General features: G+C 50.2%; 1 protein-coding gene across 7 annotated transcripts in view; it reads left to right on the top strand.

Annotated features, from left to right (window-relative positions):
• The window catches only part of TNS3 (tensin 3), a 219,242-nt gene extending 195,236 nt beyond the window's left edge, over positions 1–24,006 (top strand). For all 7 annotated transcript variants that reach the window (XM_065939891.1, XM_065939887.1, XM_065939884.1 and 4 more), the window contains 11 exons: positions 876–1,047; positions 2,468–3,069; positions 4,166–4,252; positions 8,529–8,660; positions 11,748–11,843; positions 12,551–12,628; positions 13,383–13,460; positions 17,308–17,476; positions 19,593–19,661; positions 19,762–19,788; positions 21,175–24,006. In XM_065939891.1, the coding sequence (XP_065795963.1) occupies positions 876–1,047; positions 2,468–3,069; positions 4,166–4,252; positions 8,529–8,660; positions 11,748–11,843; positions 12,551–12,628; positions 13,383–13,460; positions 17,308–17,476; positions 19,593–19,661; positions 19,762–19,788; positions 21,175–21,319 (1,655 nt within the window). In that variant the 3' untranslated portion in view covers positions 21,320–24,006. The remainder of the gene's footprint in view (positions 1–875; positions 1,048–2,467; positions 3,070–4,165; positions 4,253–8,528; positions 8,661–11,747; positions 11,844–12,550; positions 12,629–13,382; positions 13,461–17,307; positions 17,477–19,592; positions 19,662–19,761; positions 19,789–21,174) is intronic.
• The last annotated feature ends 2,770 nt before the right edge of the window (positions 24,007–26,776 follow it).

Below are 26,776 nucleotides of genomic sequence, written 5' to 3' on the forward strand. Positions count from 1 at the left end.
TTTGTTACCTGGAATGCCTGATCAGTTTTTTAAATAAATATTTTATATTGTGTCCAAAAATTATAGATAAATTGATAGATGGATAGATAGATGTTAGATGGTTGGATAAATGGATGGATGAATGGATGGATGGATAGATAGGTGGATGGACTGTGATGGATAGCGCTCAGTAACATGAGTAATGTGAAATTTTTTCAGCTTTATTATTCTCTGATCAATCTTCCCTTGTTTTAAGGCAGAAAGCAAAATAACATATTTCTCAGTGTTATTTTATTATTTATTGTCTATGGTAGATTTGTCTAGTTCTCAAAAATTAGTTTTTAAAAATATTTTGCATATTTTTATGCAAAAATGTAAGCCGGGTGGACATCTGGTCAGTGGAACATGTGAAGTTGCCTGGGGTTCGTGGGGTGTCAGGCAGGGTCTCCTGGTGTTCGGCTTCTCATCCTCCCTTGACAAGAGTCAGGCCAGGTGATCTTTTCACCTCCTGGGGGTGAAGACATTGCAGGCAGGGCTGTGCTAGCGGAGGAAAGTGTTAGCCGAAAGCACACGACTCATCAGTTGCTCACCCACCCCACAGCTGCTGGTTTGCACTTTCTTTGGTTTGCATGGAGACCTTGCCATTTCTAGAGTGAGAAATGGTTTATCTCATTGGGGCGGTAAGTGTATCAGAGTAAACTGGTCCTCAGCTTACTCACTGATGATACCCATGAGTCTGTGTTGATAGCCACAGGGACCAGCCAGCTATTTCCCCTCTGGAAATGTTCTGGGAAAGAGGAGCCTGCACTTGGTGGAGTCAGGTCACCTCCTTCTGCAGCAGAAAGCTTCGCAAGTGGCACTGTTGCTTATAGTCTGCTCATGTTTCCTTGCTCCAGAACCCCGAGGCTGCCCTGAGATTCTCAGTCATTCTGTGGGGATGTCAGAGAGCCCTGTTGGACCCAAACCCACGATGCTCCGGGCCGACATGCCCACGGCGCCCTCCTTCCAGCGGGCATTCACATCCTCCTGCACCATTTCCGGCAACAGCCCCAGCCAGCGGAGAGGGAGGTAAGGTGGTCATTGAAGCAAACACAGGCTACTCTTACAGACCCCAGCCTGAACACCACAGAGGGAAGGGTCAGGGGTCTCGTCCTCCACACGACACTGGGCCGCCTTGTGCACTGACAGCCATCGGTCTTCAAAAATGCGTCAAAATAAAAACTCCTGTGTCCACCTTCACTTCTAGCAGGTGGGGTGCTCAAGGAACACACTGCTCTTAGAGCCTGCGCCCAGCAGCCAGTTAAGGACTGTGAAGGCATTGTCTGAGCTGAGGCTGGAAAAGGGGGTACAATGGTCAAGCTAGGAGGGGGCCTGCCCAGGGCTGCAGGCTGGGGGTGGGGAGGGCAGGCAGGATGCACTGCTCTCGGGGGAAAAAAGGAATTTGTGCTAGTGTTTGGGAAAGCCTGGGGTGTAGAGGGTCATGGACAAAGAGAAATGTCCTATTTCTGCTTCACAAAGGACTGCCCTAGTGCAAATTCACATACTCAGGGTAGGAATCATTTCTTAGTGTTTTACTTGTGGGCACATTACTCTGCAGTTATCACCCTGAATCCCACCTCATTTCTTTACAAAAAAAGGGGCATGTTGCATATCAAGGCTTAACATTACACATACAGCAGATACATGTTTGCTAGTGAGATATACGTGTTACTTGTCTTTCTATATTTCTAAATATAGTTTCCAATATTCTTTTTATAATGAAGTTTACTCATTTTTAATTGAAGGATAATTGCTTTACAATATTGTGTTTGGTGTCTGCCAAACATCAACATGAATCAACCATAGAAATACCTATGTCCCGTCCTTCTTGAACCTCCTCCAGGATTCTTACTGTTGGAATTTCCCATTTCTGTTATGGTAATCCCTTGTGTTCTTACTGGGATCCTTAATCAGTCAGTGGTCCTGCAAGCACGTATTGAAAGTCGACTGTGTGAGGACCGATACTGGGCCTGGGGAAGAAGAAAGCAGGAGGGGAGTTTAAGCAGATACCTGGTTGGTGCCTGTGTGTTGGGACCAGAGGAAGGACACTGCTAATCCCCATGCTCACATGGACACGGGCAGGGAGGGCTTCACAGTCAGGACGCAGCGGAACTGTGACTTGAACTGAAGAGAAGAGGGACTTTGCAGGTCAGATTGGAAAGGAAGAGGCACGTGGGCTGTAGAGGCAGGGAGGGCCACCTCCTCTCCCCGAGCTTGTGGACTGAGCATCTGGGGTGAATGGTCAGGTGGGAGGCTGGAGAAGCAGGACCTGAGTTCTTATATTTGGGGAGCCCCATGCTGCTGCAAGGGGAACCTCAGTACCCTGCCTCTCGTCCCCGTCACGTGGGAACCGATGCTAATTCCTGGGCTAATTAGACTAATTCCCCTAATTAACCAATGCTAATTCTCTTTGGATATGTCATTGTCTCGCCGTTTGTCTTTTGAACAGCCCTTCCTCAGCTGAGCACCAGTGGGTGGAGACAAGCCCTAAGTCCACGCTGACCCTCCTGGGGGGCAGCCGGCCTGGCAAGGATGGCCCCGTGCGGCCCCACTTCCCGCCTGCCGACCTCCAGACATCCTTCCACGGCCCCGAGTTGTCCCTGGCGGAGCCGCCGGAAGCTCTGGGTCCCCCGAGCAGCCAGGCCTTCCTGAGCTTCAGCACTGCCCCCATGGCGGGAGGTGGGCTCCCCGCCGGGGAGGACCCTGGGGCCTTATTGGCCAATTCCCACGGAGCAGCCCAGGCCCCCGGCAACTCACTGACAGCAGCTGAGGCTGCCGACAACAGCTTCCTGTCCCACGGCTTTCTCACGGTGGCGCCTGGACACAGCGGCCACCACAGCCCGGTCCTGCAGGGCCCGGGACTGGCTCTGCCCGGGCAGCCGCCCCTTCCTGAGAAGAAGAGGACCTCAGAGGGAGATCGGTCTTTTGGCTCCGTCTCGCCATCCTCCAGCGGCTTCTCCAGTCCTCACAGCGGGAGTACCATGAGCATCCCTTTTCCAAACATCATCCCGGACTTTTCCAAGGCTGCCGAGGGAGCAGCACCTTTCCCAGGTATGTGCGTCTCCATGGGTAGGGCCCATCCTTGTGCTCAAGCCTGCACTTGGGCAGGGAAGCACCTGGGGTTACGGCTCGGCCAGCCCAGTGAGCACCAGTGCTGTTACTGGGCTGAGTGCCTTGACAGAAGAATCCATAGCCTTCAAGGGAGATTTTCCATCTCACTGTAATAAACATAAAGTTAGTTACTCAGTCATATCCGATTCTGTGACCCCATGGACTGTAGCCTGCCAGGCTCCTCTGTCCATGGAATTCTCCAAGCAAAAATACTGGTGTGGGTTGCCATGCCTTCCTCTGGGGGATCTTCTTAATCCAGGGATCAAACCCACATGTCCCACATTGCAGGCGGATTCTTTACCGACTGAGCCACCAGGGAATCCTAGCCTAGCCCAAAGGAAAATAGCAATCTAGAGCTGCCTCTTAATTCACCTGGGCTTGCCAGGTGACCCTAGTGGTAAAGAACCCTTTTCCCAGTGCCGGCGACTCGATCCCTGAGGCGGAAAGATTCCCTGGAGGACGAAATGGCAGCCTGCTCCAGTATTCTTGCCTGGAGAATCCCATGGACAGAGGAACTTGGTGGGCTATTGTCCATAGAGTTGCAGAGTCAGACATGACTGAGCATGCATGCACTTCTGCATTTATTCATATTAGATTTCATTCAACAGCAGAAAATGCTGGTTCTATAGAACCACGGTGGTTCTATCTTTTTCCCTTCCACTTGGAGTCAGTGCCCTGTAATAGTAAATAAAAAATTAAATGAATGCACTTGAAATTTAATTGTCTAATGTTTCAAGTGTAGAAGAAAGGGTTAGACACTGATGGGAGTGAGGGACCCCAGCCTTGCTCTGCGTGATTCCTGTCTTTCTAACTACGCATGGGTGAAATGGGGAGCCCGATCGTGGAGGCGTCCTGCTGTCTTTGTGTTTTCTGTTATCAAACAGCCACTCCCTGCTCCGTGTCAGGCTCCTCCCCTGTAATTAAATAGAGCGCTCTCACCTGGGGTGGGACTTTGAGCTTCTAGGTCCCTTTGAGGTGAGAGGTTGCAATAAAAAAACGCCCTTCACAGTTACTGTTTTTAAATTTTGTTTTGCAGATAATCCAGGTGATAAGCACGTGTCTGTGAACTTTGTTCAGGACACATCCAAGTTCTGGTACAAGGCGGACATCTCCAGAGAGCAAGGTGCGTGGGCTGGATGAGGACCCTGTGTCTAGGGTAGGAGTGTCAGGGAGGCATTGCCTGGGGATGGATGAGTTAGAGCAAGGCCTGCACTTCATTACCCACCTCGGGTGAAAGGCTACAACCTTTAAGTTTTTATTGGAAAACATCATCCCTAAGGAGGGAACCAGCCAGGAAGGGCACCAGCCACGGTCATTCCAGTGTTGGGGGTGTAATTTCTGGTGGCTTCCACCAGCCAAGGTCTAGCTGGTGTTGCCCGCGATGGCCGCAGATTGTGATGAGATGTCATGGGTCCCAGCCTCAAGGGGAAGTCAAGGGGAAGAAGTGTCTTTCCTATTAATGGGCATACCTGCCTGGGTCACATCAGAAGGACAGACTGCCGGCAGCCTTAGCCCAGTTCTCACACACAGCACAGTGACTCTGGATGTGCAATTCAGTCTTAAGACGCTGGCAAATATGAGAAATGGTTAATACTGTTGAGCAGCTAAGTTGCATGTCACTTTTTACTAGAACATGAATGTAAGAGATGTCCCAGAAGGAAGCTGGCATGCCGTTGGTGGTGGGCCCTCTGGGACAGGACCTTAGGCAATCAGCACTCACTCCTTCAGCAGAAATTCCTGGGGTCCCTCCGAGGTGCTATTGTCCTCCCTGGAGGTGATGCCTGTGGGCTCATCACTCCCAGGCCTCTCTCGGAGAGGATGACATGGAACTGGCTAGGGGGCGGGCAGATGCCGGTCAGGATGCCCGGGAAGGCGGTTCCCCAGGGTGGCTGGGGGTGAGAAAGGGGATGGCTGGTCTTCCAGCGGCCAGGCATGCTAAACACATGGTGAACTGCTGCTCTGTGCTGGGATCTCAACTTGGGGAAGAAAGTGAGAACTGCTCTCCTGGGGAATTCCTCAGAAATGCCTGGATGTGAATAGTTAAATGGCTGGGAAACAGCGCCGTCCAACTTTTTCATAGAAATTCTTATACTCAATTAGGCAGATAATAAAAATGGTAAGAATGTGCCTTTCTTCCCATGAGCTCAATGGACCCATTGTCATGTCGTGTGGGGGGAACCCTCTTGGCTTGGAGCGGCTTCTGAGTCCCTGAATTGGCCTTTGTGTTGTGGGTGCTCACCACGTCTCAGGCTCTGGTGTGGCCAGATGCTCCGTTCCTGTCCCCTCCCTGCTCTGGTTGCAAGAGTCCCCTTAGCTCTAGTGCCCAGTGGCTCATCCAGCTCACAGACCCTGAGAGGTGCTCGTTGAGGACCTTGTTCTAGAGTATTCTAAACAGACCACCCTACTCTAGCGACTCAGCCTTTCAGACCAGGGTGAAGACTGGGCTGGACTGTCTCCTTCTCTGAATGAAGAGGCAGGCTTGGTTGGAGTGCACCCGGCAGGTCCTGGAAGACAGGGATGGCACAGCCTGCCTCATAGCGTGTTGGGGAGAGTATCTGGGTGGAGGGAGCCTCCCTTGCCGGCATCTGCTAGGCAGTGGGAGTCATTGTTGTCATTTGCCTAATCTTGCTGTGCTTATTCACTCATTTATATCCGACTCTTTGCGACCCCATGGACTGTAGCCCGCCAGGCTCCTATGTCCATGGGATTCTCCAGGCAAGAATACTGGAATGGCTTGCCATGCCCTCCTCTAGGGGATCTTCCCAACCCAGAGATCCAACCCAGGTCTCCCGCACTGCAGGTGGATTCTTTACCGTCTGAGCCACCTTAGCCATGCATTCAAAAATATTTCTTTGGGGTGGACCCCACCTCAAAATAGCTAATATGTGCGTGGGGCTTTGATTTTTCCAGCTGAACTCCAAAAGCGGAACCTCTTCTATTTTCTGGATATTTTGTGCGGACAACACCTACACAGACGAATGCTCTGGTGGGTGTGCCAACTTCACCAAATGGAAGAAAGACTCCTGTGGGTTTTGTTGTAATTGCTGGGATGTGCCGTTTTCTGGAAAAACTGTGATGAAATTTCAGGGAGATGCAGGAGGGGGAGAAAACCTGTAGCCTGTTTTGGGGCACAGCTGTTTACATATTACTATGGAAAGGTTAGTTCCTTGGGAGTTTTTTAAAAGGTGAACATAAAAACCTCAGGAGAAAAGGGGCTCCAAAGTAAAGTAGAAAAATTTTTTTAATCTATTTATTTTGGGCTGCACTGGGTCTTCGTTGCTTTATGTAGGCTTTCTCTAGTTACAGCGAGCCAGGGCTACTTTTCATTGCGGCGGTGCATGGGCTCCTCATTGTGGTGGCTTCTGTTGTTGTGGAGCACAGACTCTGGGTGCTCGGGCTTCAGTACTTGCAGCACTTGGGCTGAGTAGTTGTGGTTCACGGGCTTAGTTGCTCCGAGCACGGCATGTGGAAACTTCCCAGACCAGGGGTTGAACCCGTGTCCCCTGCATCGGCAGGCGGATTTGTATCCACTGTGCCACCAGGGAAAGCCTAAAGTAGAAATTAAGTATGACTGTACCAGCTGGGCTCTCTGATCTCTGCTCCAGCGTCCTGGAAAGCTCCAGTTGCAGGGAGAGAGGTGATAAGGATACGGCTGCTGCCCCTGCAGCCACGCAGCAGACCTGGCCTTGCCCCTGGAGGTACGCTAGCTCCTTCACACAACCCAGCAAGGGTTCATTTCTGTTTCAGAAACAATGAGTCCAGCATGGCCCTCAGGCTCTCTTGTGCCCAGGTGGCCTGGTGATGGGTGAAGAAGGGGAGGCCTGAGAGGGGAGAATGGGCCAGAGAGGAGCCAGCCTTCCCTCCGCCACCCAGAAGTCTGCTGCCCACGAGGCCGGGGCACTTCTTTGTACCACAGTGAAGTAAAATCATGACTTACAAAGAAAAGGCTCTGGTGAGGTTGTCACAATTGAAAAAGATAACTTCTGTAAGTGATCTTTCCCCTATTTTAAAAAAATAGCGTGTTCAGCCCCCATAATCAGAAAACATGCTATGAGACAAGACCTGCTGCACGGACCTGGGGTCTGGTGTCTGCTCCCCACCCGTCTTGGGGTGCCAGAGCAGCACGTAGGCTGTGGCTCCACGTGTCAGACTTGCACCCCTGGGGCACGCCAGACCCCCTCCCCTTAGAGAGCGTGTGCTTTCCTCTGCTTCTTCCCCACCATGTGCATAAGCTCATGCTTAGGGCCTGTTCTGCCAGGGGCTGGGGCAGTGCATGGAAGAAGGTGTAGAAGAACCTGTTTTGTCTGCAACCAAGCAAATGCCATGTTGTAGGGGTGGGGCTGGAGTCAGGGTATACAGAGGGCCTGGAACAGGGGGCTCTCTGGGGTTATTTCCTGTTGCTGACGGTGCTTCCAGCCACTCCCGGGTTAATGTCCGGTCCATTCTACTCCAGACAGGGCCTTGGGCTCTACAGAAAGGCGGCATTCCCATGGCTATCATTATGTAGTGCTTTATACTTTAAATCCCTAGTTTTCTTTTCGTAAAATGTATAAAAGAAATCTTCAGAGGTGTTCTGGTTACTGGAGAAAATTCTCACTGGTGTCTGGCGCGCATCAACTTTAGGATACTGTGACGCTAACCCATCCCTCTTTTTTCCTGTATCCTGAGCCCAGGACCTGGGAGGCCGGACTTTGAGCTGCAAGGGGAGGGATATTAGAGCTCCCTGTGTTCCAGCCTCACTGGGGCTGATGGCAGGGGCAGCGCCAGGTGCATTTCATGGCCCTCACTGGCCACATCAGACAGGGGTTCACAGCCTCGTCCAGACTGGAAACAACTGGCCACAGTCACCACCCCTGCCTCAGAGCCGCGGGACGGAGGGCCACCTACGGCCATCCCCCGGGCCAAGTCTTGGGACTTTATTAAATATTCAGTAACTTTGGGGGCATATCCACAGTCTTCAGAAAGTATGATTGGAAATTTCTTTCCTCCTATGGAAAGTTGGAAGCGCATGTTCCAGAATCTCTAAGAACAATGCCACGCAGGGAGCCGTAGAACGGGGCCACGGCGGGGACCAGGGGCTGCCCTGCCTGACCCCGTGCCCCGCGTGCTGTGTGTGGAGGCCTGGGCTGGCGGGAACCAGGGGGCCTCGACTTCCTGGGCTGTCAGGTTGGGTCGTTGCTTGGGCTTCAAAGATGCTGCGGGGTTAACAGGAGTTGAGTGTGGAGGCAGCACCTTTGTGATCTGAAGGACGGGCCACCCTGTGCCCCTGTGTCTTTTACAGTCAGGCCCCCACGGAACTTCGGGTCATTGCAGGCTCCCTTACGCTTGTCATGGCCATAAGTGGGGTCAGGCCGTGGCGTCCCCTGCAGACACTCACGTCTCTCTGCTCCCCTCCGCAGCCATTGCCATGCTGAAGGACAAAGAGCCCGGGTCCTTCATCGTCAGGGACAGCCACTCCTTCCGAGGCGCCTACGGCCTGGCCATGAAGGTGGCCACACCGCCGCCCTCTGTGCTGCAGATGAACAAGAAAGGTGGGTCCTGCTCGGCTCAGCGGGCCCTCGCCTGCCAGTTCCCTTCGTCCCCCTGAGGTGGTGGATGACCTGCAACAGCACTCATAGGTTTTCCTCTTAGTATTGATTTTTTTTCAGGTGTATTTTAGTAAGTACTGTCCTAGCTCAAGAAGAAAGGTTAATTTTTTTTAATTTCCTTTTTCTTTTTTTTTTTTAACTTGTTTTGATGGGTGATCCATCCCAGTGTTCAGATAACAGAGCAGTGAAGCAAGGCCTCTGATCAGGAGTCTTTGTTTCCATTTTCAGCCCTGTCTGCCTCAGTCCCCTCTTGCCTCCTGTGGGTACACATCTGTAATAAATTCCTCTGTCTTCTCACTATCTATTCAGTGCACATGAATAGGCATTTTTCCTTTTCTCTTACATAGAAAGTGGCATACAGTATATACATGGTTCTTGTTCCTACACCCTGTAGAGTATTTTGATGGATTGAAGATGAGGCCAGTGCAAGCCTGAAGTCTTTAGACTCTCCCTTCCCAGGGGAAAGGACAAAGACTTCCTCCGTCTCTTGTCCAACACTGCACTGGTGGCACATTCTAAGCTGAATAATGTGTAGTGCAGGCAGGGCTTCTTCTGACCTTTGAGATGTTTTCAGTCAGGAACATAACCAGGTACAAAAGAGTTTGCCATGCCTACATGCATAGGTAAACATTATTATGAAGCCGACACACATGTATCCAACCACAGGTGACAACCTTGTGGGGAAGCCCCTATGTGCCCTTTTCTGTGTTTCATAATCCATCACCACCATGGCTTTTTGGTTTCCAAGGATACTGGATTTAACTACTTAAGGCCCTTCCAGTGACCCCGTGTCCTTCTGAGATACCCCTGTTAGCCCGTGAGTGCTCCAGCTTTCTGAAAGCAAGTGTGCTTTAGGCTTACCTTGTACTTTCCCTCCTCCAACCATTTCTCTAAAAGATCCTTGGTTCTTTATATTGGGGAATGAATAGTATCTAGAAACCAAATCTAATCTCTAGGTTTGCTCTTTGGTATCAGAGTATCACTCCTTCTCTCTAGGACCTGAGCTAGGCAATGTGAAAAGTGAAAGTGTTAGTCACTCAGTCGTGTCCAACTTTGCAGCCCTGCGGACTGCAGCCCACCAGGCTCCTCTGTCCATGGAACTCTCCAGGCAAGAATACTGGAGTGGGTTGCCATTTCCTCCTCCAGGGGATCTTCCCAACCCAGGATAGAACTCATGTTTCTTACATCTCCTACACTAGCAGGCAGGTTCTTCATGAAACCTGTCGAAAAAAATTCCTGAGCTCATGCTGATAAGCACCCTTTCAAACATAATATCAACAGGTCTTTTCTCACTGCTCCCTCAAGGACAAGCTTGGTTCCCAACAAAGCAATAGACTTTCTCCCTTCCTCTGTCCCCTAATATATGGCTTCTGGATTCTTCTTTTTTTTTTAATCTCATCCTGCCCTCTGCTTTTTTTTTTTTTTTTTTAACCAACTATACCACAAACTCTAAGGAAAAGGAAAAGATTCTTTTCCCCTAAATGGAGATTGTGGGCTGGAATGTCAGCAGGTCACATGACTCTTCCTGGGGCACCTGGGCTCACCTGGGTGAGGGGAGGGTGGACCAGAATGAGCACAGATTCTGCCCCCTTGGTGTTCAGGTGGAGCTTTCAAAGCTAGGTCAAAACTTTTTGTTCCTGCATGTGTTGTCTTTTTTGGAAATACAGATGGTGGTGTATAATTCTTAACTTCCAGGCGTGCATCCTGCCTCTAAGGTCAATATTGACTCAGTCTTCAGGCGAAGGCAACAAAATAGAGGATTTTAGAATAGCATATTTCTGGACATGCAGCATTGCTGGTGTCCTCTTGGTGAAATTTTATCTGGCTGCCAAGTCTTCAACCAGCCCTTGGATCTGGCATTTGGATTTCACAGTGTAAGGACAGATCTGAGAGGAGAGTTGACTAAAGCAGGAAAAAGCCCAGCAGTCACCAGCCACCCCTGGTACCCCGGAGACAGAACAGCGACAGACGTGTGGCGGGGGCTGTTCTCCAAACCCCTACACAGCTGGTTTCCCCACTGAGTCACTTCTCACCACCGGCATCCAGACCACACTCTGGATCTCCCTTCAGTTTAGAAGCCATGGATCATTTTCCTCCCACAGCTGAATGGCAAAATGTTCTTTTCCCCATTTTTATTCAGTACTGCCTTTTATGGAATCTGATAATTTCCTTTCCTACTAGCTATACTGCCCCTGTGAAATGCTGACACTGATGTTGATACTTGTCACTGTTGTTTATAATAAGCATTATCAGGGAACCTGCTGTGGGCCAGGTGGGGGGCCCAAATCTGCCTCTAGCAGATCCGGCCATCAGAAATGTTAGAAGTTACAGCAGACACCTTCCCATGGAAACCCGATCCCATGGAGACACATTCCCAGGGAGGGTGCTGAAGGAGGTAGGACAGAGACACAGCACAGCGTGAGGGTCTGCGGGATTCATTAGCACAGAGCAGTGACTTCTTTCTCTTCTGTTGTTTGTACTTTTCCACCACCAGACGGTTTGCCGTTCTGTGGTTTTTCAGGATGCACTTTCTTTTTGGGCTTGTGGGCTGGCATGAACACACTGTAGTAGCAGTATGATTAGAGGGCTTGCTTTCAGGAAGGGCTTGGGTACCTGACTCCTGGCTAAATCTTACCCAGAACTCTGGCACCCGTCCAGCTCTTTCCAGTGATTCATTCTTGGACATCATGCTGTGTCTGGGTCCTTCTAAGCTGTCTTCTTAGGAGGTGAAGGAGCTGGAGGTCCATGTTCTTAGTTCGTAGCTGCTCATTCCCATAACTGGGAATTCCACAGAATGTTTGAGGCTCTTTCCCAAGGATTCCTCCACCTCCAGTCATGGTCACTGGAGGGAGTTCTAGCTGTCCATCCAGGCAGTGCTCAGCCACTGTCCTGTAATCCAGCTGCTATTCCTGGAGTGGTTATTGGCAACCTACCTGTTGCAGGGGCCAGATTCTCCTTTGTGCTCTCTCATCCTTCCATTCTCTCATTTTAAAAAATACTCTTCTCTTTCTTTTAAATCTCTCCCCACAGCTGGAGATTTGGCCAATGAACTTGTTCGGCATTTTTTGATTGAGTGCACCCCAAAAGGAGTGCGGTTGAAAGGGTGCTCCAATGAACCATATTTCGGTAAGTGGCTGAGCACCTGACATGGTGTCTGAACCCATGAGCTCCCTCTGCTTGGTCCATCACTCTGCTGGGGCTTCACTCAGAGCATCTACTTTTCATCCCCATTTTTAGATCCCTCAATTATCATTTCTAAAATAAACTGGATATGAAATTGTTCTTAAAAGCATTCTTAAAACTAGGCAAATAAAATGCACCGTGCTAGGATTGGAAATGCAGGTTCCATCAGGTATGGTCCGTGCAAGTGAACAGAGAATTATGGACAAGGTTGGGAGTCCACCAGGCACAAGGAAAGCACAGATTCCCGGTGAGAAGAGATATTTTTTGACCCTGCAGGCGTGTCCAAAAGATGGCATGCACTCACAAGCAGAGCTTGAGCAAACCAAGGCATCACCTTACAGAGATGATTCGGTGGTGCCAGTGGGAGCGGTCTCAGAATCAGCAGACTGTGTGACTTGTTCTTTATAAATTGGCAATGGCATATCTTTGGTGAGAATCATCTGTAGTTCCCGTTACCTGCCCCTTCGCCGTCTGCTGAACTTGCTACTCCATTGAAGCTTTGCACAAATTCCCACGGTTATGGAGTATGCAGGTTGCTGAAAATATAAGGTGTCATCCTTTACAGCAGCCTCCTTTCAGTAGATGAATTGGCTGAGCAATGCAGTATTTAGGGCTGTGCTCACTCCTGTCTGCTCTTCACCCATTCACAGGGAGCCTGACGGCTTTGGTGTGTCAGCATTCCATTACGCCCTTGGCTTTGCCCTGCAAACTGCTCATTCCGGATAGAGGTACGCTGCCGGGGCCCCTGGGCTTCTCTGGCTCTCTGTGTGGGGTCATGCACAGGATGTTGGAATCCATAGAAATTCAGTGAGAAAAATCAGACCAAAACTTCCTTTCCATCACATGTATCTGGGTAAACCCTGAATAGGTCAGGTCAGGTAAGAAGAGGTGACCCACTGCCCCTTCAGCCTCCGCTCATATCTTTATATCATGGCTTTGTGAAAAGCTCTTGTGGAGCAAAGATTCTGTAGCTCAGAAGTATAAAATGCTTGGACTCACAGACCTGCAAGGTCATTTACATTTCATTTTTATAATTCTACAAAATCAGAAAAATGTTGATATTTTTGACTTTAGGTGCTAGATGAACTATTCTCTTTACCTCTGTGTTTGTTTCAAACTATCCATGAGAAAAGTACTTTTAAAAATAGCACCCATAGCATATGGCCTATCCCTGCTTTCCTAGGCCATCTCAAATTCACATAATTGCGTTATGTTCCATAAAGATGATTAATTTAAAATATAGGCAGATGTGATTTACCTTTCAAAATGTAATTGTTCATATAAATTAATTCTTAGATGAGAAGGGTAATTTTCTGGCCTGTGCCATCCCAGATTTTGCTTGAAATGTGATGATGGCTTCTCTGGGTGCAGCTCTTGTCGCCAGGAGGAAGGCCCAGCTCTGCAGAGCCTGTCTGTCACCCTCCGGGACGCAGTCATGAGCATCCACATTGTCATGCATTTTCTTGCTCCTTCTTCCTACAGATCCATTGGAGGAAATAGCCGAAAATCCTCAGCAAACGGCGGCCAACTCTGCGGCCGAGCTGCTGAAGCAGGGGGCAGGTCAGTCCTCGATGTGTTTTCCTGTCCTGCTGGCTCCTGGGCAGAGATGGGATTCCTTTCTTGCCTGCAGTCTGGGTTCCTTTCCTTGGTGTGTCAGGGGAGGCTTCTTTCTGTAGAACCCACCACAGGGCTGGGTGGGGAGCGGCGGGGCAAGTGTCCTGGCAGCCGGGCCAGGACCCCACAGGCGGAACAAGACCAAATTCAGTGGTATAAAAGTCACAGCCTGTGTTTCATTCAGGGAAATGGTCAGATAGACTGTGGGTAATGTGCGCCTCCAGCAGATATATAGTAAAGTGATCAATGAGTCCACAGTTTGACCCAGGCTGACACCAACCCCCAGACAGCGAGCTACTGGGAGCACTGTTTTCTTATCAATAGATTTTATTTTTTAGCACAGTTTTGGGTTCACAGCAAAATTGAGAGGGTGCTGCAGAGGTTTCTCATATACCCCCTGCCCCCACACATAGACACAGTCTCTCTCAATTAACAACATCCTCTGTCAGGTGGGACATTTGTTAGAGTTGATGAACCTACACTGACCCATCTCAGTCATCCGGAGATGACATAGTTTACATTAATGTTCACTCCTGGTGTACATTCCATGCGTGCGTGCTAAGTCGCTTCATTTGTGTCCTACCCCTTGAGACCCCATGGACTCTAGCCCGCCAGGTTCCTCTGTCAGTGGAGAATTCCCAGGCAAGAATACTGGAGTGGGTTGTCATGCCCTCATCCAGGGGTTCTTTCAGACCCAGGGATCGAACTGGAGTCTTTTATGTCTGCATTGGCAGGTGGGTTCTTTACCACGAGCGCCACCTGGGAAGCCCATGGTTTTGGACAAGTGTTTAATGACATGTACCCATCATTGTAGTATCACACAGAATAGTTTCACTGCCCTAAACATCCTCTATGCTCCACCTGCTCATCCCTCCTCCCAAATCCTGGCAAACCAATCCTTTTATTGTCTTTGGTTTCACTTTTCCAGATGTCATATGATTAGAATCATACAGTATGTGGAGCCTTTTCAGATTGCATCCTTTCACTTAGTATTATGCATTTAAGAGTCCTCCATGTCTTTTTAGGGCCTTAGAGCTGTTTCATTTTTAGTGCTGAATAATATTCCATTGTCTGGATATACCACGCTTTATCCATTTACCCACTGAAGGACATCTTGAATGCTTATATATTTTGGTAATTGTGAATAAAACTGCTATAAACATCCACATGCAGGTTTTCATGTGGACGTAATTGTCAACTCCTTTGGATAAGTATCAAGGAGCACAGTTGCTGGATCAGATGGTAAGAGTATGTTTATTTTATGAGAAACCACCAAACTGTCTTCCCAAGTGGCTGCACCATTTTGCATTCCCACAGCAATGCATGAGACTCCCTCCTGTTCCACACCCTCCCAGCAGTTGGTGTTGTCAGTGTCCTGGATTTTGGTGCATTCAAAATAGGTGGTTAGTGGTATCTCATTGTCATTTAAATTTGCATCTTCCCAATGACATGGCGTGGAGCAGCTTTCATGTACTTGTCTGCCATCTTCATATCTTCTTTGGTAAGGTGTCTGTTAAGGTTGTTTGTCCATTTTTCGATAGGGTTGTTTGTTTTCTTATTGTTAAATTTTAAGAGTTCTTTATATATTTTGGTGACAGTTCTTTGTGAGATTTGTCTTTTGCAAATACTTTGTCCTAGGAGGCAGCTTGTCTTCTCATCCTCTTGACAGTGTCTCTCGGAGCAAAAGTTTTTAATTTTAATGAAGCCCAGTTTATCAATACTTCTTTTCATGGATCATGTCTTTTGTATCTAGAAAGTTATCACGAAAGTCATCTCAGTTTTCTCCTGTCTTATAAGAGTTTTATAGTTTACATTTTACATTTACGTCTGTTCTATTTTGAGTTAATTTTTGTGGTGGGTTTAAGGTCTGTGTCTGGATTGATTGTTTTTGCATGTGGATGTCCAGTTGTTCCAGAACCATTTGTGGGAAAAGACTGTCTTTGCTACATTGTATCTCCTTTGTTCCTTTGTCAAAGATCAACTGACTACATTTATGTGGGTCTATTTCTGGACCCTCTATTCTGTTCCATTCATCTATTTGTGTTATTGTTTCACCAATACCACACTGTCTTGATTACTGACATTTTATAGTAAGTCTTAAAGTCAAGTATTAATAGTATCAGTCCTCTCATTTGGTTCTTCTCCTTCAATATTGTATTGATTTCCTGGGTCTTTTGTTCTCTGTATAAACTTTAGAGTAGGTTTGTTCATACCCATAGAGTAAGTTGCTGGAATTTAGATGGGGATTTCATTGCCTCTACAGATCACGTTGGGAAGAACTGACATCTTAATTATGTATTGAGTTTTCCTATTCATGAATGTGGAATATTTAGATTAGTTCTTTGCTTTTATTAGTGGGAGTTTTGTAGTTTTCCTTATATAGATCTTGTATATACAATATTTTATTAGACTTATACCTATTTCATTTTGGGGGTGCTAATATAAATTGGGATTGTGTTTTTAACTCCAAATTCCTCTTGTTCTTAGGGAAGTGATTAACTTGTATATTTACCTTATATCCTGCAGCCTTGATGTAATTGTTTATTAGTTTCAGGCCAGGCCATTTTTGCAGCATTAGGCGCAGTCGTAGCGATCCCAGCTTAAAAGGGCTGTGGACAAGCCACAGGGTTCTTTTTTTTTTTTTTTTTTTTAATTAGTTGGAGGCTAATTACTTCACATTTCAGTGGGTCTTGTCATACATTGACATGAATCAGCCAAGCCACAGGGTTCTTGTGGGTGTGCCCTGCATCTTGACACCAGGGGCACTGTACTTTATTTCTGTTCTTCTTAACCCACCTTCGTCATGTGACAGCGCACCTGCCAACAGATGTGACTGCTGCCCAGTCTCAGAAGTTGGGGTGGAGGCGGAGCCAGTTCCTGGCCAGGCCTCCAGGGAGACTCTCCCAAAGGTAGACAGCCTGGGTGGGGACATAGCCTGGTTAACAGCTACAGTCACAGGAAAGCACTTTCACTTCTGTTTAGTGACTATCTAGAGGCCTTTAGAGATGGAGTGAAGATATCCCTACTCACTCTCCGAGCTGCATCTGGCAGAGTGGGGAATGGGAGCAGCTCCGTTCCTGGGGGGGACACATCCCTGGGGAGTAGCCAGGCAAGATCTCGGCTCCTACACAACTGAACTTGAGGCAGAGTCTGAATTCCCATGGTCACAACAACCCATTAACTTATGCAGGGAGCTATGCTCAAAAGGCCTTCAGGCTGTTTACAAAGCCTCATTCACAATCAGCTATTTGCCTCTCCAAGGGGTGATGGTAATGGACAAGCCCTCAGCCCCCCGCAGTGTGGGGATGGGACAGGCTGTCCTAGCTCTTTGCCTGCAGACTGTATTCTGTGTCACTGCAAGTCATTCGTTCTCAACAGCTCTTTCTGGATGCCTGTGCTTTTAGAACTCCATGCAGGGTGGATATTTAGGCTCCAGATGGCATGCTCCCCTCTCAGGATGTTTCCTTAACTGCAGGTGTGGTTGGGCTCTTGTCCCACCTGGACCCACACTGAGACTGAGGAGGTGCCTCCAGTCCCCCCATCCCCCCAGGGATGCCAGGTATAAATAATGCAGCAGAGGTGGAAACGCATCCTGACCAGTGGGTGAAGTCTCCTTGGCTCCAGTGCTGGTGTGTGTGTCTCTGAGTCACTCACTCTCCACGCCTTTGGAATTAGAAATAAAGGGCGCTTGCCTCAGATACACTTGGCCACGAATTTATGCACGTCATTCATAAGCCCCAGGGCCCTTGTGTCTGGCAAACGCATTAACTCCCCTTTCCCCTGTGTCTTCCAGCCTGCAATGTGTGGTACCTGAACTCCGTGGAGATGGAGTCCCTCACGGGCCACCAAGCCATCCAGAAGGCCCTGAGCATGACCCTAGTCCAGGAGCCGCCTCCCTTGTCTACAGTCGTGCACTTCAAGGTGTCAGCCCAGGGCATCACCCTGACGGACAACCAGAGAAAGTGAGTGTGCCCAGCGGCCGGGCTGCTGGAGTGGGCAGGCAAGGCTTCTGGCCTCACCCGGGGTTAGACCTCCTACCAGCTCTGCCCAGGCCCCTGACATGTGGTGGTCACCCCGGCAGAGCTCTGCGGTCCAGGAACAAATCAATGACCCGGTCAGTCTGTGCTTTGTCCTGATGTTCAGTATGTCCTCAGAGACACATATAAACTATTAACATTTGGCCCACATGCTGATTTTTTAAGGAATCAGTAAAATTTTTAAAAAGACACAGAGATCTTTGAGTATCTCTTTGATACTCAATCTGCAAATGCAAAGATCTTATAAGTCATTTCTTCAAAAACAGTGACTATGATAGACTCTCCTCATCTTTGCTTTAGTGTCATTACTTCTAACAGTTGGTTATCCTGTTTCAGGTAAGAGTGTGACCTTGATAGATATTATTTCAGTAGTTAATGTTAATATATATTATGTAATAGATATAATATAAAAGAATAATTTATGTTAATAATTATTAACTATTATATAGATACTATACAGTACTGTATCCTAGTTAGCAACATTTGAAATCTAGGCAGCATCTAGGCAGATGCTGTTTCAGTTTCTAGGGACTTCCCTCCAAGCTGCCACTGAATGGGTTCCATATGCGCAGATTCATAGAGAGGGGGGCACTTGTGGAGCCCCAGCCGGAGCACAGGGCAGGGTTAGGTGCCTGGACAGAGCAATGGCAGACATGCTCCTTCCACGAGCAGAGCCTTTGACCTCAGGATCAAAGGCATTTCAGAGGCAGTTTTTTAATTGCTATGGAAACAGCCTGCTGTGCTTAATGAGGGAGCCCGATCAGCTGCCCTAAAAGCAGAGTGGTGGCAGGAGCTTCGAGGGGTAGGCCGCCACCAGTCCCCACGCCGGCTGGAAAGGCAGCGCCCGCCCCAGTGCCCGAGGAGCTCTTCCCAGCATGACCCCTGCTTCAGAGCTAGTCCTGGGCTTGGGAGGGGCTCTGAACCACTGCTCTCAGGATGAAAGAGGGGGGGAGTGTGGGGTGGGGTGTGAGTTCTGCCACTCAAATTGGGGTCCTCACTCCCCTTTTGACCCGAGTGGTCCGCATAGCGGGTCCCGCATGCCTTATATTCGGTTCCCTCACTTTTCAAGCTACACCGAGGTAAGTGTCTTGGAATGTTTGTGACTCGAATGACATAGACACAAGCTGCCAGCCTGACTCGGCCGAAGCGTGGACACAGGGTCAGGCGGGACAGCACGGCTCCTTCCTTTGCAGCCTCTATTTTCTTCTGCTACCGGTGTGCTCTTTGTGAACCTCTAGTTTCCCCGGGTGCTTACAAAACCCCGGGGATGGGCTGCGCCCACAGCACTCAGGATCTTTTTTTTTGCCAGAGACAGAGCACGCCTGTACAGCTGATGCTGGATAAAGGGGGCTGTGTCCTCAGCATCCCCCATGGAAAGGTGCCTGGCTCTGCCCGCGCCTCTCCCTCATGCTGGCCTCTGGGGACACCACCTTCCTCAGGAGGAAGGGGCACTTGTCCAGCCGGAGTGGGGTACACGGGGCTGGCCAGCTCAGAGGAGCAGGGAGGGCTGGCCGTGAAGCAAAGGACGAGTGACTGGGGCTGGGACCAGTGCAGAGGGGTCCTCTGGTGGTTCCCCCAGCCGCTGTACTGGCCTGGCGTTAGCAGCACCTCCCAGTGGATTTAATGTGCACAGTTTACAGCAGGCCGTTAGATCCCTCTTGGGGGTGACTGGGCTCCTCTTGCAGGAGAATGGTGGGCTATACTGAAGCCCTTTTCACAGACAGTCATCTAAGGCTCTAGACAGTTGGTGGTTTCCTGGGATGAAGGCAGGAAGGCCAGGCCTCACTCACTTTGATGCAGTTTCTCCATTTTGCTCCTCACGGTGCTTGCCTTCACCCCAAGACTTGCTCCTTCCCAAGCACCAAGCTTCATATGTCTGCTGATTTCTAACAAATGTACGCTCTACTCTTCTCCCCAGATGACCAGTAAAAGCATAAAATAGGCTTCTGTCCCCCAAACCTGCTCATGGGGGGCCCTCGTAGGGCAGCACTGTCACTGCAAGACCCCAGTGATGGGCTCATGCTCTCCTGTGTCCCTGCAGGCTCTTCTTCCGGAGACACTACCCCGTGAGCAGCGTGATCTTCTGTGCGCTGGATCCACAGGACAGAAAGTAAGATGCCCGTATCCCTACTAAGCGATGCACGTGCTTCCTTGGCTTTTTAAGTTAATAAAGAAATTAACGTGACTCTTCTCTTTCTCTGATTTGCAAGGTGGGTCACAGACGGCCCTTGCTCGAGGTACGTTGCCAGCCTGCCTTTATCCTCTCTCAGTTGACACTCCACTCCAGATCTCCAAAGAGGAAGATGACAAATAGTGCTTATGGGTTTGAATTTGGCTTTAAACAAAAATGCAAGTGTTCTTTTTATGCAGAAACGGCCTGCCGAGGGTTTACTTTTCTTTTTGCTCTTCTCTGAATGAGCAACACTTCCATTTGACCCATAAAATAGGGTATAAATAGCATGAAGCAGATTGCACGGTGTTTCCGGCAGTTGAGGAGGGGGTTGGTGTGTTAGGAGGGAGGGCCGCGTGGGTGCAGTAGGCATCAGAGCTTTCCAGATGAGAGGGAGCGCGGCTGTCTCCCGGCCTTGGTGCCCCTGTAACTTCAGATCCTCCAGAGCTGTCTACACCCCCACAGGTGGGCATCTCCATGTCACCTAAATTTGATGACCGCAAAAGTCTCACCACAGGAGCCCTTGCCTGGGATTCCGATTTTGTGTTTGTAGCTTTGTCTCGGCATCTGATAAAGTGCTAGGAGGCCTCCCCAGGCCCCCAGAAGGGGCAGTACCCCCGGGCCACCCCAACTCTGGCTCTTAGGACCAACTGCACTCCCCACGCGTGGGCTGTGCTGCCCTGGAGAGTCGCTTGAGAGCCATCGGCCTGTCCCTCCTGTGGGGTGGAACCCACTCAGGTCAGATAAAAACATCCTTCATTTCTCTGAGAAAGAGAAGAAGGACCTTAGATAAGGGATAATCCAGGGATTTGGGTTTGGATAATGGTAGTTATTGTGTTGTTTGGGCCTCACAAAAGCTTATTCAGAAAAAATAGATTGTGCTGTTCTTTTAAACAGTTTCCTCTCCTGCATATGTGGCCCGGGCAGGGAGCCCCTGTTGTGTTTTTAGCAGCCCCATCCTCCAGCCCCAGTGGCTGGGAGTGTGGGCATCTAGGCAGAGCCCCCCTAACCCCAGGAACTGAGACTGGGGTGCTGGCATCCGCAAGTGTGTGTACCTGTCTGCGCCTGTCTGCTCTGATGGTGTGAGGAGAGAACAGGCAGCTCCTGTGGTGGAGCAAAGGTCCTCCCCAAAGACTCGGGACTGGTGCCCAGGAGCTGACGGGTCTGGAGGGTTCCAGCCAGGCTAGACCCAAGTCTTCAGTTCAGGTCCCAGTCTCATGGCCGGCCCTCCCCAGCCCTGCCCCTCAGGTTCCTCCCCTGCGAAGTCTGGGCACAGCATCCTCCCTGCTGCCGTGGAGGGGGTGTGCAGGCAGGTGTCTGGCAGGGGGTATGGTTCTGAGATTTTGGAGAGGTGGTAGTTAGAGGCGATGATGGTGAGGGAAGAAGCAGAGGCATGAACCCTGTGGGAGGGATGGGCCTCGGCTGGCATGCTGACCCACCTTTCCTGTTGCAGAGTCTTTGGATTTGTGGCCCGGAAGCAGGGCAGCGCCACGGACAACGTGTGCCACCTGTTTGCAGAGCACGACCCCGAGCAGCCGGCCAGCGCCATCGTCAACTTCGTGTCAAAGGTCATGATCGGCTCCCCTAAGAAGATCTGAGCCCTCACAGCCCAGAGACTCCAGAGGGGCCGACGTGACCTTGGTAGTCCAGTACCAGGAGGGAAAGGGGCTCCTCCGACTTTTCAAACATGAGAACAAACAACCTTGCCGCCTGTGGCCTCAGTTGAGGGGCACAGCTCATGGATGCATTTCTGTAGCCCAGTGCTTTCTGGGCAGAGGAAGTTGGACATCAGGTGCTCCCATCCAGTCCCCGCTTGGGAAAGAACCATTCAAGGAGACGTGGGGACCCCTGTTCCTCGCACTCTGGTGTTTATGGGAAGGAGGGGAGCCCAGCCCGCTCCCCGTGACCCTGAGTGCCTCATCACTGCCATGTCAGAGCACTCCTGGCCAGTGGACATGCCAGGGCCTCTGTCCTCCCACAATGGAGATATTGATTAACCTGAGAAGGGGATGCATGTTGGTTGAAGGTTCGTGCAGGTCAGGCCCTCCTGGAGCACTATGGCATCGTGGGCGAGGGGACGATGTGATGGGCGGCGAGGACAAGAAAGGTCACATTGGTCACGGTGAGGCCAGAGCCCAAGTGTGGGGACAGCTCCCCACCTCCGCTCACATACCAGATCTGAATGGTGCACTGGGCCGTGAGAGGGGAAAGTGAGAAGATAGGAGGAAAGCCTCATTTCCATATAATTTATATTTTACTTTTGCCACGTTATTTATGATAACAGTTTGCCATTGTTATGCTGTACTGGTGTCTACATGCTGCCGTCTGCCAAGGTCAGGGTTCTAAGACGAGCGTCTGCCCCCGGTCAGATGTACCAGGAGTACAGTGTGGACTCTTTTGGCCATGCTCTCAGCCGTCACTGCCCGAGGGCGGCTGCCAAAACTGGCTTTGCCTCAAGCAGCCTTCCAAATGCTTGACCATCCATATTTGGTTTCCACAAGCAGCCTTTCAAATGCTTGACCATCCACGTGTGGTTTCCTGGCTGCAGATACAGCCTTTCTGGGGAGGAAGGTCTTGAGGGGTGGGACACGATTAGTTTGAGACTCAGGCCTGCTCTGCATCGCTGTCCTCAGCCGTCTTGGGGCCTGGGAAAGATCACCGCCCTAGAACCGTTCACCTGCAGGAGTGCTCATCTGTCTCCACCCCACCTGTTGCCTCCCATTGGGATCCATATGTTCTGGCACCTGAGCAAGGGGAGGTGTTCTAACACTGTTTCCCAGCTCTTCTGCATCATCTTAGGCACCAAATCGGGCATGCTGTTTATGCCAATGTGCATGTTGCTAAGCGGAGGTCTGTCCACCTGAATCTGTCAGTGGTCAGAGGTTTGGGAGAAGCCAGTGGTCCTGCAGGCTCCCCAGAGCAAGAGACAGAGCTGCACAGCATCGTCATAAAGCCTCCGTCTCCTTCCCCATCGCCCCAGACGTTCACGCCGCAGCTCTCCATCCCCGGAGAACTGTCCATCTCCTCCACTTCCCAAATCAAGCACCAGCTCTTCAAACACCAGGAATCACCGCAGCAGCCATCACGCTAGTGTTTGGAAATGTGCTCTGTGGATTCTTTGTTTCTAGAGTGGGGCAGAGACAGTCAGTGACAGCAGAGGTGGGATCCACCGAATCCAGTGGGCACTGTTTGTGTGTGTGAGTGTGTGTGTGTGAAAGCAGGTGGGTGAGTCCACTGTTTAGCTCCTAGTGATGCACCAACACAAGTGCCTCGTTTTTGTGCCAAATGTTTGCCTTGGTCCTTGTGGACCCTCTTCTCTGATGCATGGCGGCATGGCCAAGGAGAACGCGCCGGCATCTCCCAGAGGCCTGATGCCTTGGTTGCTGGGGTGGGGGTGTCTAGCATTTCAGTTTTTCATTTACAGCAGAACTCGGTGAAGAGGAGCAGAGGTTTGTACTGGCCCCCAAAGGGGCCTCCTCCTGAGATACTGGTCTACAAGTTTGACCCAGAGGCTGCAAGCCAGGTCCCTTATCATTCTGACAGAGGAAGAAAGGGCTCATAAGGAATTCCGGACTTAGTAGCATCAACTTCCCCAATCACAGAGGGACCTTCTCCCGCCCCTTGCTGTCCTCGTCCAGACCACCCAAGCCATGACATTTGGTTTTTAAACTGACTGGCAGCTGAGCCTTTTACTCTCAGTGGTCAAGGAAGTTTCCTCCCAGCAACCGGCTCCCTCTGGAGTAAGGAATGAAAGGAATCGAGTTTCCTGGTTTCTGAGGAGCTGGTACAACAGTGTGTTACATATGCATAAAATGGAACAAGACAAGTCCATGAACTTTGTGCTCAGAACTTGGGCAGCCCCACGGCCAACACTGGCTCTGGGCAGACAGGGAAGGAACATCCCCAGGCATCTGGGGTGCCCATGGGCACAGGGGTACTGTCCTGGATTGTGCACAAGGACTGCACCCCACTAGTATCATAGCCTTATAGCCAGAGCCTGTTAACCTGCTCATTAACCTATGCTGTATTCCTCCAGTGTTAACCTGTAAACGTATTAAGTCACATCGCATTTAAGGGTCTCCGTGTGTATTCTCGGCATCAGAGACCTCATTGTCTCCTTCTCTGCCTTACCTAGTAGTGGATATTTTTACTTTTCTTATATTGTAAAGAATATATCCAGTATGTAAATGAATGTTCTATAAATCCTTTGTATAGTCATTTTCTCTGCTCTTTAAATATCATCTCTATTCAGAGTATAATAAAAGTATAAACTTGATAAGCCTCACTGAGGCAAGCATTTGTGGTGTTAGATGGAAGTACCCGACAGGGTGTGTGCAAGTGTGGATGGGTGTGTGTGCATGTCTGAATATGCCTCTGTGTGTGTGTGTGTGTGTGTGTGTATCTGGGAGTTTGAAGGGGATTGTGTATGAATGAGTGGATTCACTTACAAACATATTGTATATTTTTCCTTCAGGAATATAGTTTGATTTCTGCCCAGAGACTTGAAAATTGTATTCAGAGATTTTAAGTATTTAATAATGACATGTGGTATTGATCATAGGTGCTGCTACATTTTTAATGTTGATATAAAGCCCCTAATCAGTAGCTGTAGGAGGAAGCTCCTAGTGTAGATCAGCCTTTAATGGGACTTCCCAGGTGTTTAACCAGAAAGGGTGCTGAACCTGAATATAAAAAGTCCAGTTGTGTCCGACTCTTTGTGACCCCATTGACTGTAGCCTGCCAGGCTCCTCTGTCCATGGAATTCTCCAGACCAGAATACTGGAGTGGGTAGCTGTTCTCTTCTCCAAGGGATCTTCCCAACCCCGGGATCAAACCCAGGTCTCCCACGTTGCAGGCGGATTCTTTACTATATGACCCACCAGAGAAGCCCTCAAAGTCCAGTGGGTTCACTTATTTTTTTTTCAATAGATGCTGGTGACAGCCCCAGCACAGCTCTGTAGGCTCTCGTGGGCTTGGGCTCATCCCCCAGCTAGGTGGAGCCCCACTGTGCTGGCTTTCTGCCCTCTAGGGTAGGTTTCTTTCCTCAGCTGGAGCAGAAGAAGCCATGGGGATTAAGCCACTTGGATGGTGGCCTCAGTTCCACTGGCTGTGCCAGAGCCTGCAACGAGAAAGGAAGATGAAGCTGGGTATGATATTTGGGTCCTGGCTGTGATGCACACTGGGGCCAAGGCATGTCCAGACTCAGGACTGAGGCGACCATCCACGTGGCTTAACCCTCAGGGCTTCTTCTGCTCCAGCTCAGGAAAGAAACAGAACCTGGCCCATTTTGGTTATGGACTGGTAAGGAGCTGGCCTCCTCCCCAAACCTCAAAGTTCCCTCACAGCTGGGTATACCTGTGCAGTCTTCTGCTTTCTGCTCTGCTGACATGTCCAGGGGGCTGTGCTGTGAAGTGGGACCTGCCGTGGCCCCAGGGTTGGTGCTGAGAGTGGAAGGGAGAGCAGGTGGAGGTGGCTTGAATCTTATCCAACAGAAGGTTCTCACTAGGCCCTGGACCCTTGACCAGTGTCACAGCAGGGAGTAAAAGCGGAGGGGCTTTGGTTCTACCCATCTTACAGGTGCGCTTTCAAGGACACGGTATGGATTTGTCACCACAGCCCTAGACTACAGAGAGAACTGTCAGAGACCCAATGTCCCCAGACCTCACTTGACAGCTCTTGCCTTATAGGGGGCAGGGAGAGCTTCACCACTCCCTGTTTATCACTCAGCCATATATTAGTGACCGCCCCTTTGCCCCACCCACTTGGGTCCTGGACCTATCCGTGACAGACCCCCTTACCCCGCCCACTTGGGTCCTGGACCTATCAGTGGCTGTGCCCCTCTCACCCTGCCCATTCATGTCCTGGATCCCTTAGTTATGGCCCCTCACCAGCCTCTTGGGGGCCATCAGTTCTGACCCTTCATGGTCCTGGTTTTTTTTGTCTCCTAGAGGTTTGTGTATGGTCTCCAAGGTGGTGGGATGAACTGGCCCCCCACCGTGGCTCTGAGGTCACGTTTCACAAAGCAGGGGCACTGGAGCCCGGCTCAAGACTGAATCGGAGCTTCCAGGTGGACCTGGGGCACAGGGAAGGGACGTTGCACGACCTGGGCATGGGCTGTGTCTGGACACATTTGAGCTGCAGCGTTGTTGAATTTGCAACAAGAAAAATGGTTCAAGAACAAGTGACGTTGAAGTTCCTGAGGAATCAGACCACAGCCCAATCACAGCCCAAGCCTGGACTGGGGCAACAGTAGGGGTTTGGTGGGCTCCCAAAAAGCCTGTCACCTGTGAGGGTCCTAGCAAAAGAGATTCTGCCACAACTGACCTGGTTGCCAAAGCCTTTAGTCCTTGGGGACCTGAGACTTCCTTCCCCATCCCAGAGACAGACACCGGGGTGGTGGGGGCACAGGCAGGGGTCCTGCCCCCTCCCGGAAGCACTCTGTCTCCCACAGACAAGGGATCGCCCACAGTAAATGCCAGGTCAGGGAAGGCTCTCTGAGCCTCAGGCCTGCCAACCCTCCACCTCTCAGGCAACCCTACAGGGGCCAGTGAGAGCCTAAGTGCAGTTCAGTTCAGTTCATTTCAGTCGCTCAGTCGTGTCCGACTCTTTCCGACCCCATGAATCGCAGCACGCCAGGCCTCCCTGTCCATCACCAACTCCCAGAGTTTACTCAAACTCATGTCCATTGAGTCGGTGATGCCATCCAACCATCTCATCCTCTGTCGTCCTCTTCTCCTCCTGCCCCCAATCCCTCCCAGTATCAGGGTCTTTTCCAATGGGTCAACTCTTTGCATGAGGTGTCCAAAGTATTGGAGTTTTAGCTTCAGCGTCAGTCCTTCCAATGAACACCCAGCACTGATCTTCTTTAAGATGGACTGGTTGGATCTCCTGCAGTCCAAGGGACTCTCAAGAGTCTTCTCCAACACCACAGTTCAAAAGCATCAATTTTTCAGTGCTCAGCGTTCGTCACAGTCCAACTCTCACATCCATACATGACCACTGGAAAAACCATAGCCTTGACTAGATGGACCTTTGTTGGCAAAGTAATGTCTCTG

This window comes from Muntiacus reevesi, chromosome 6 (genome assembly GCF_963930625.1).
Source record: "Muntiacus reevesi chromosome 6, mMunRee1.1, whole genome shotgun sequence".
NCBI classification, from domain to species: Eukaryota; Metazoa; Chordata; class Mammalia; order Artiodactyla; family Cervidae; genus Muntiacus; species Muntiacus reevesi.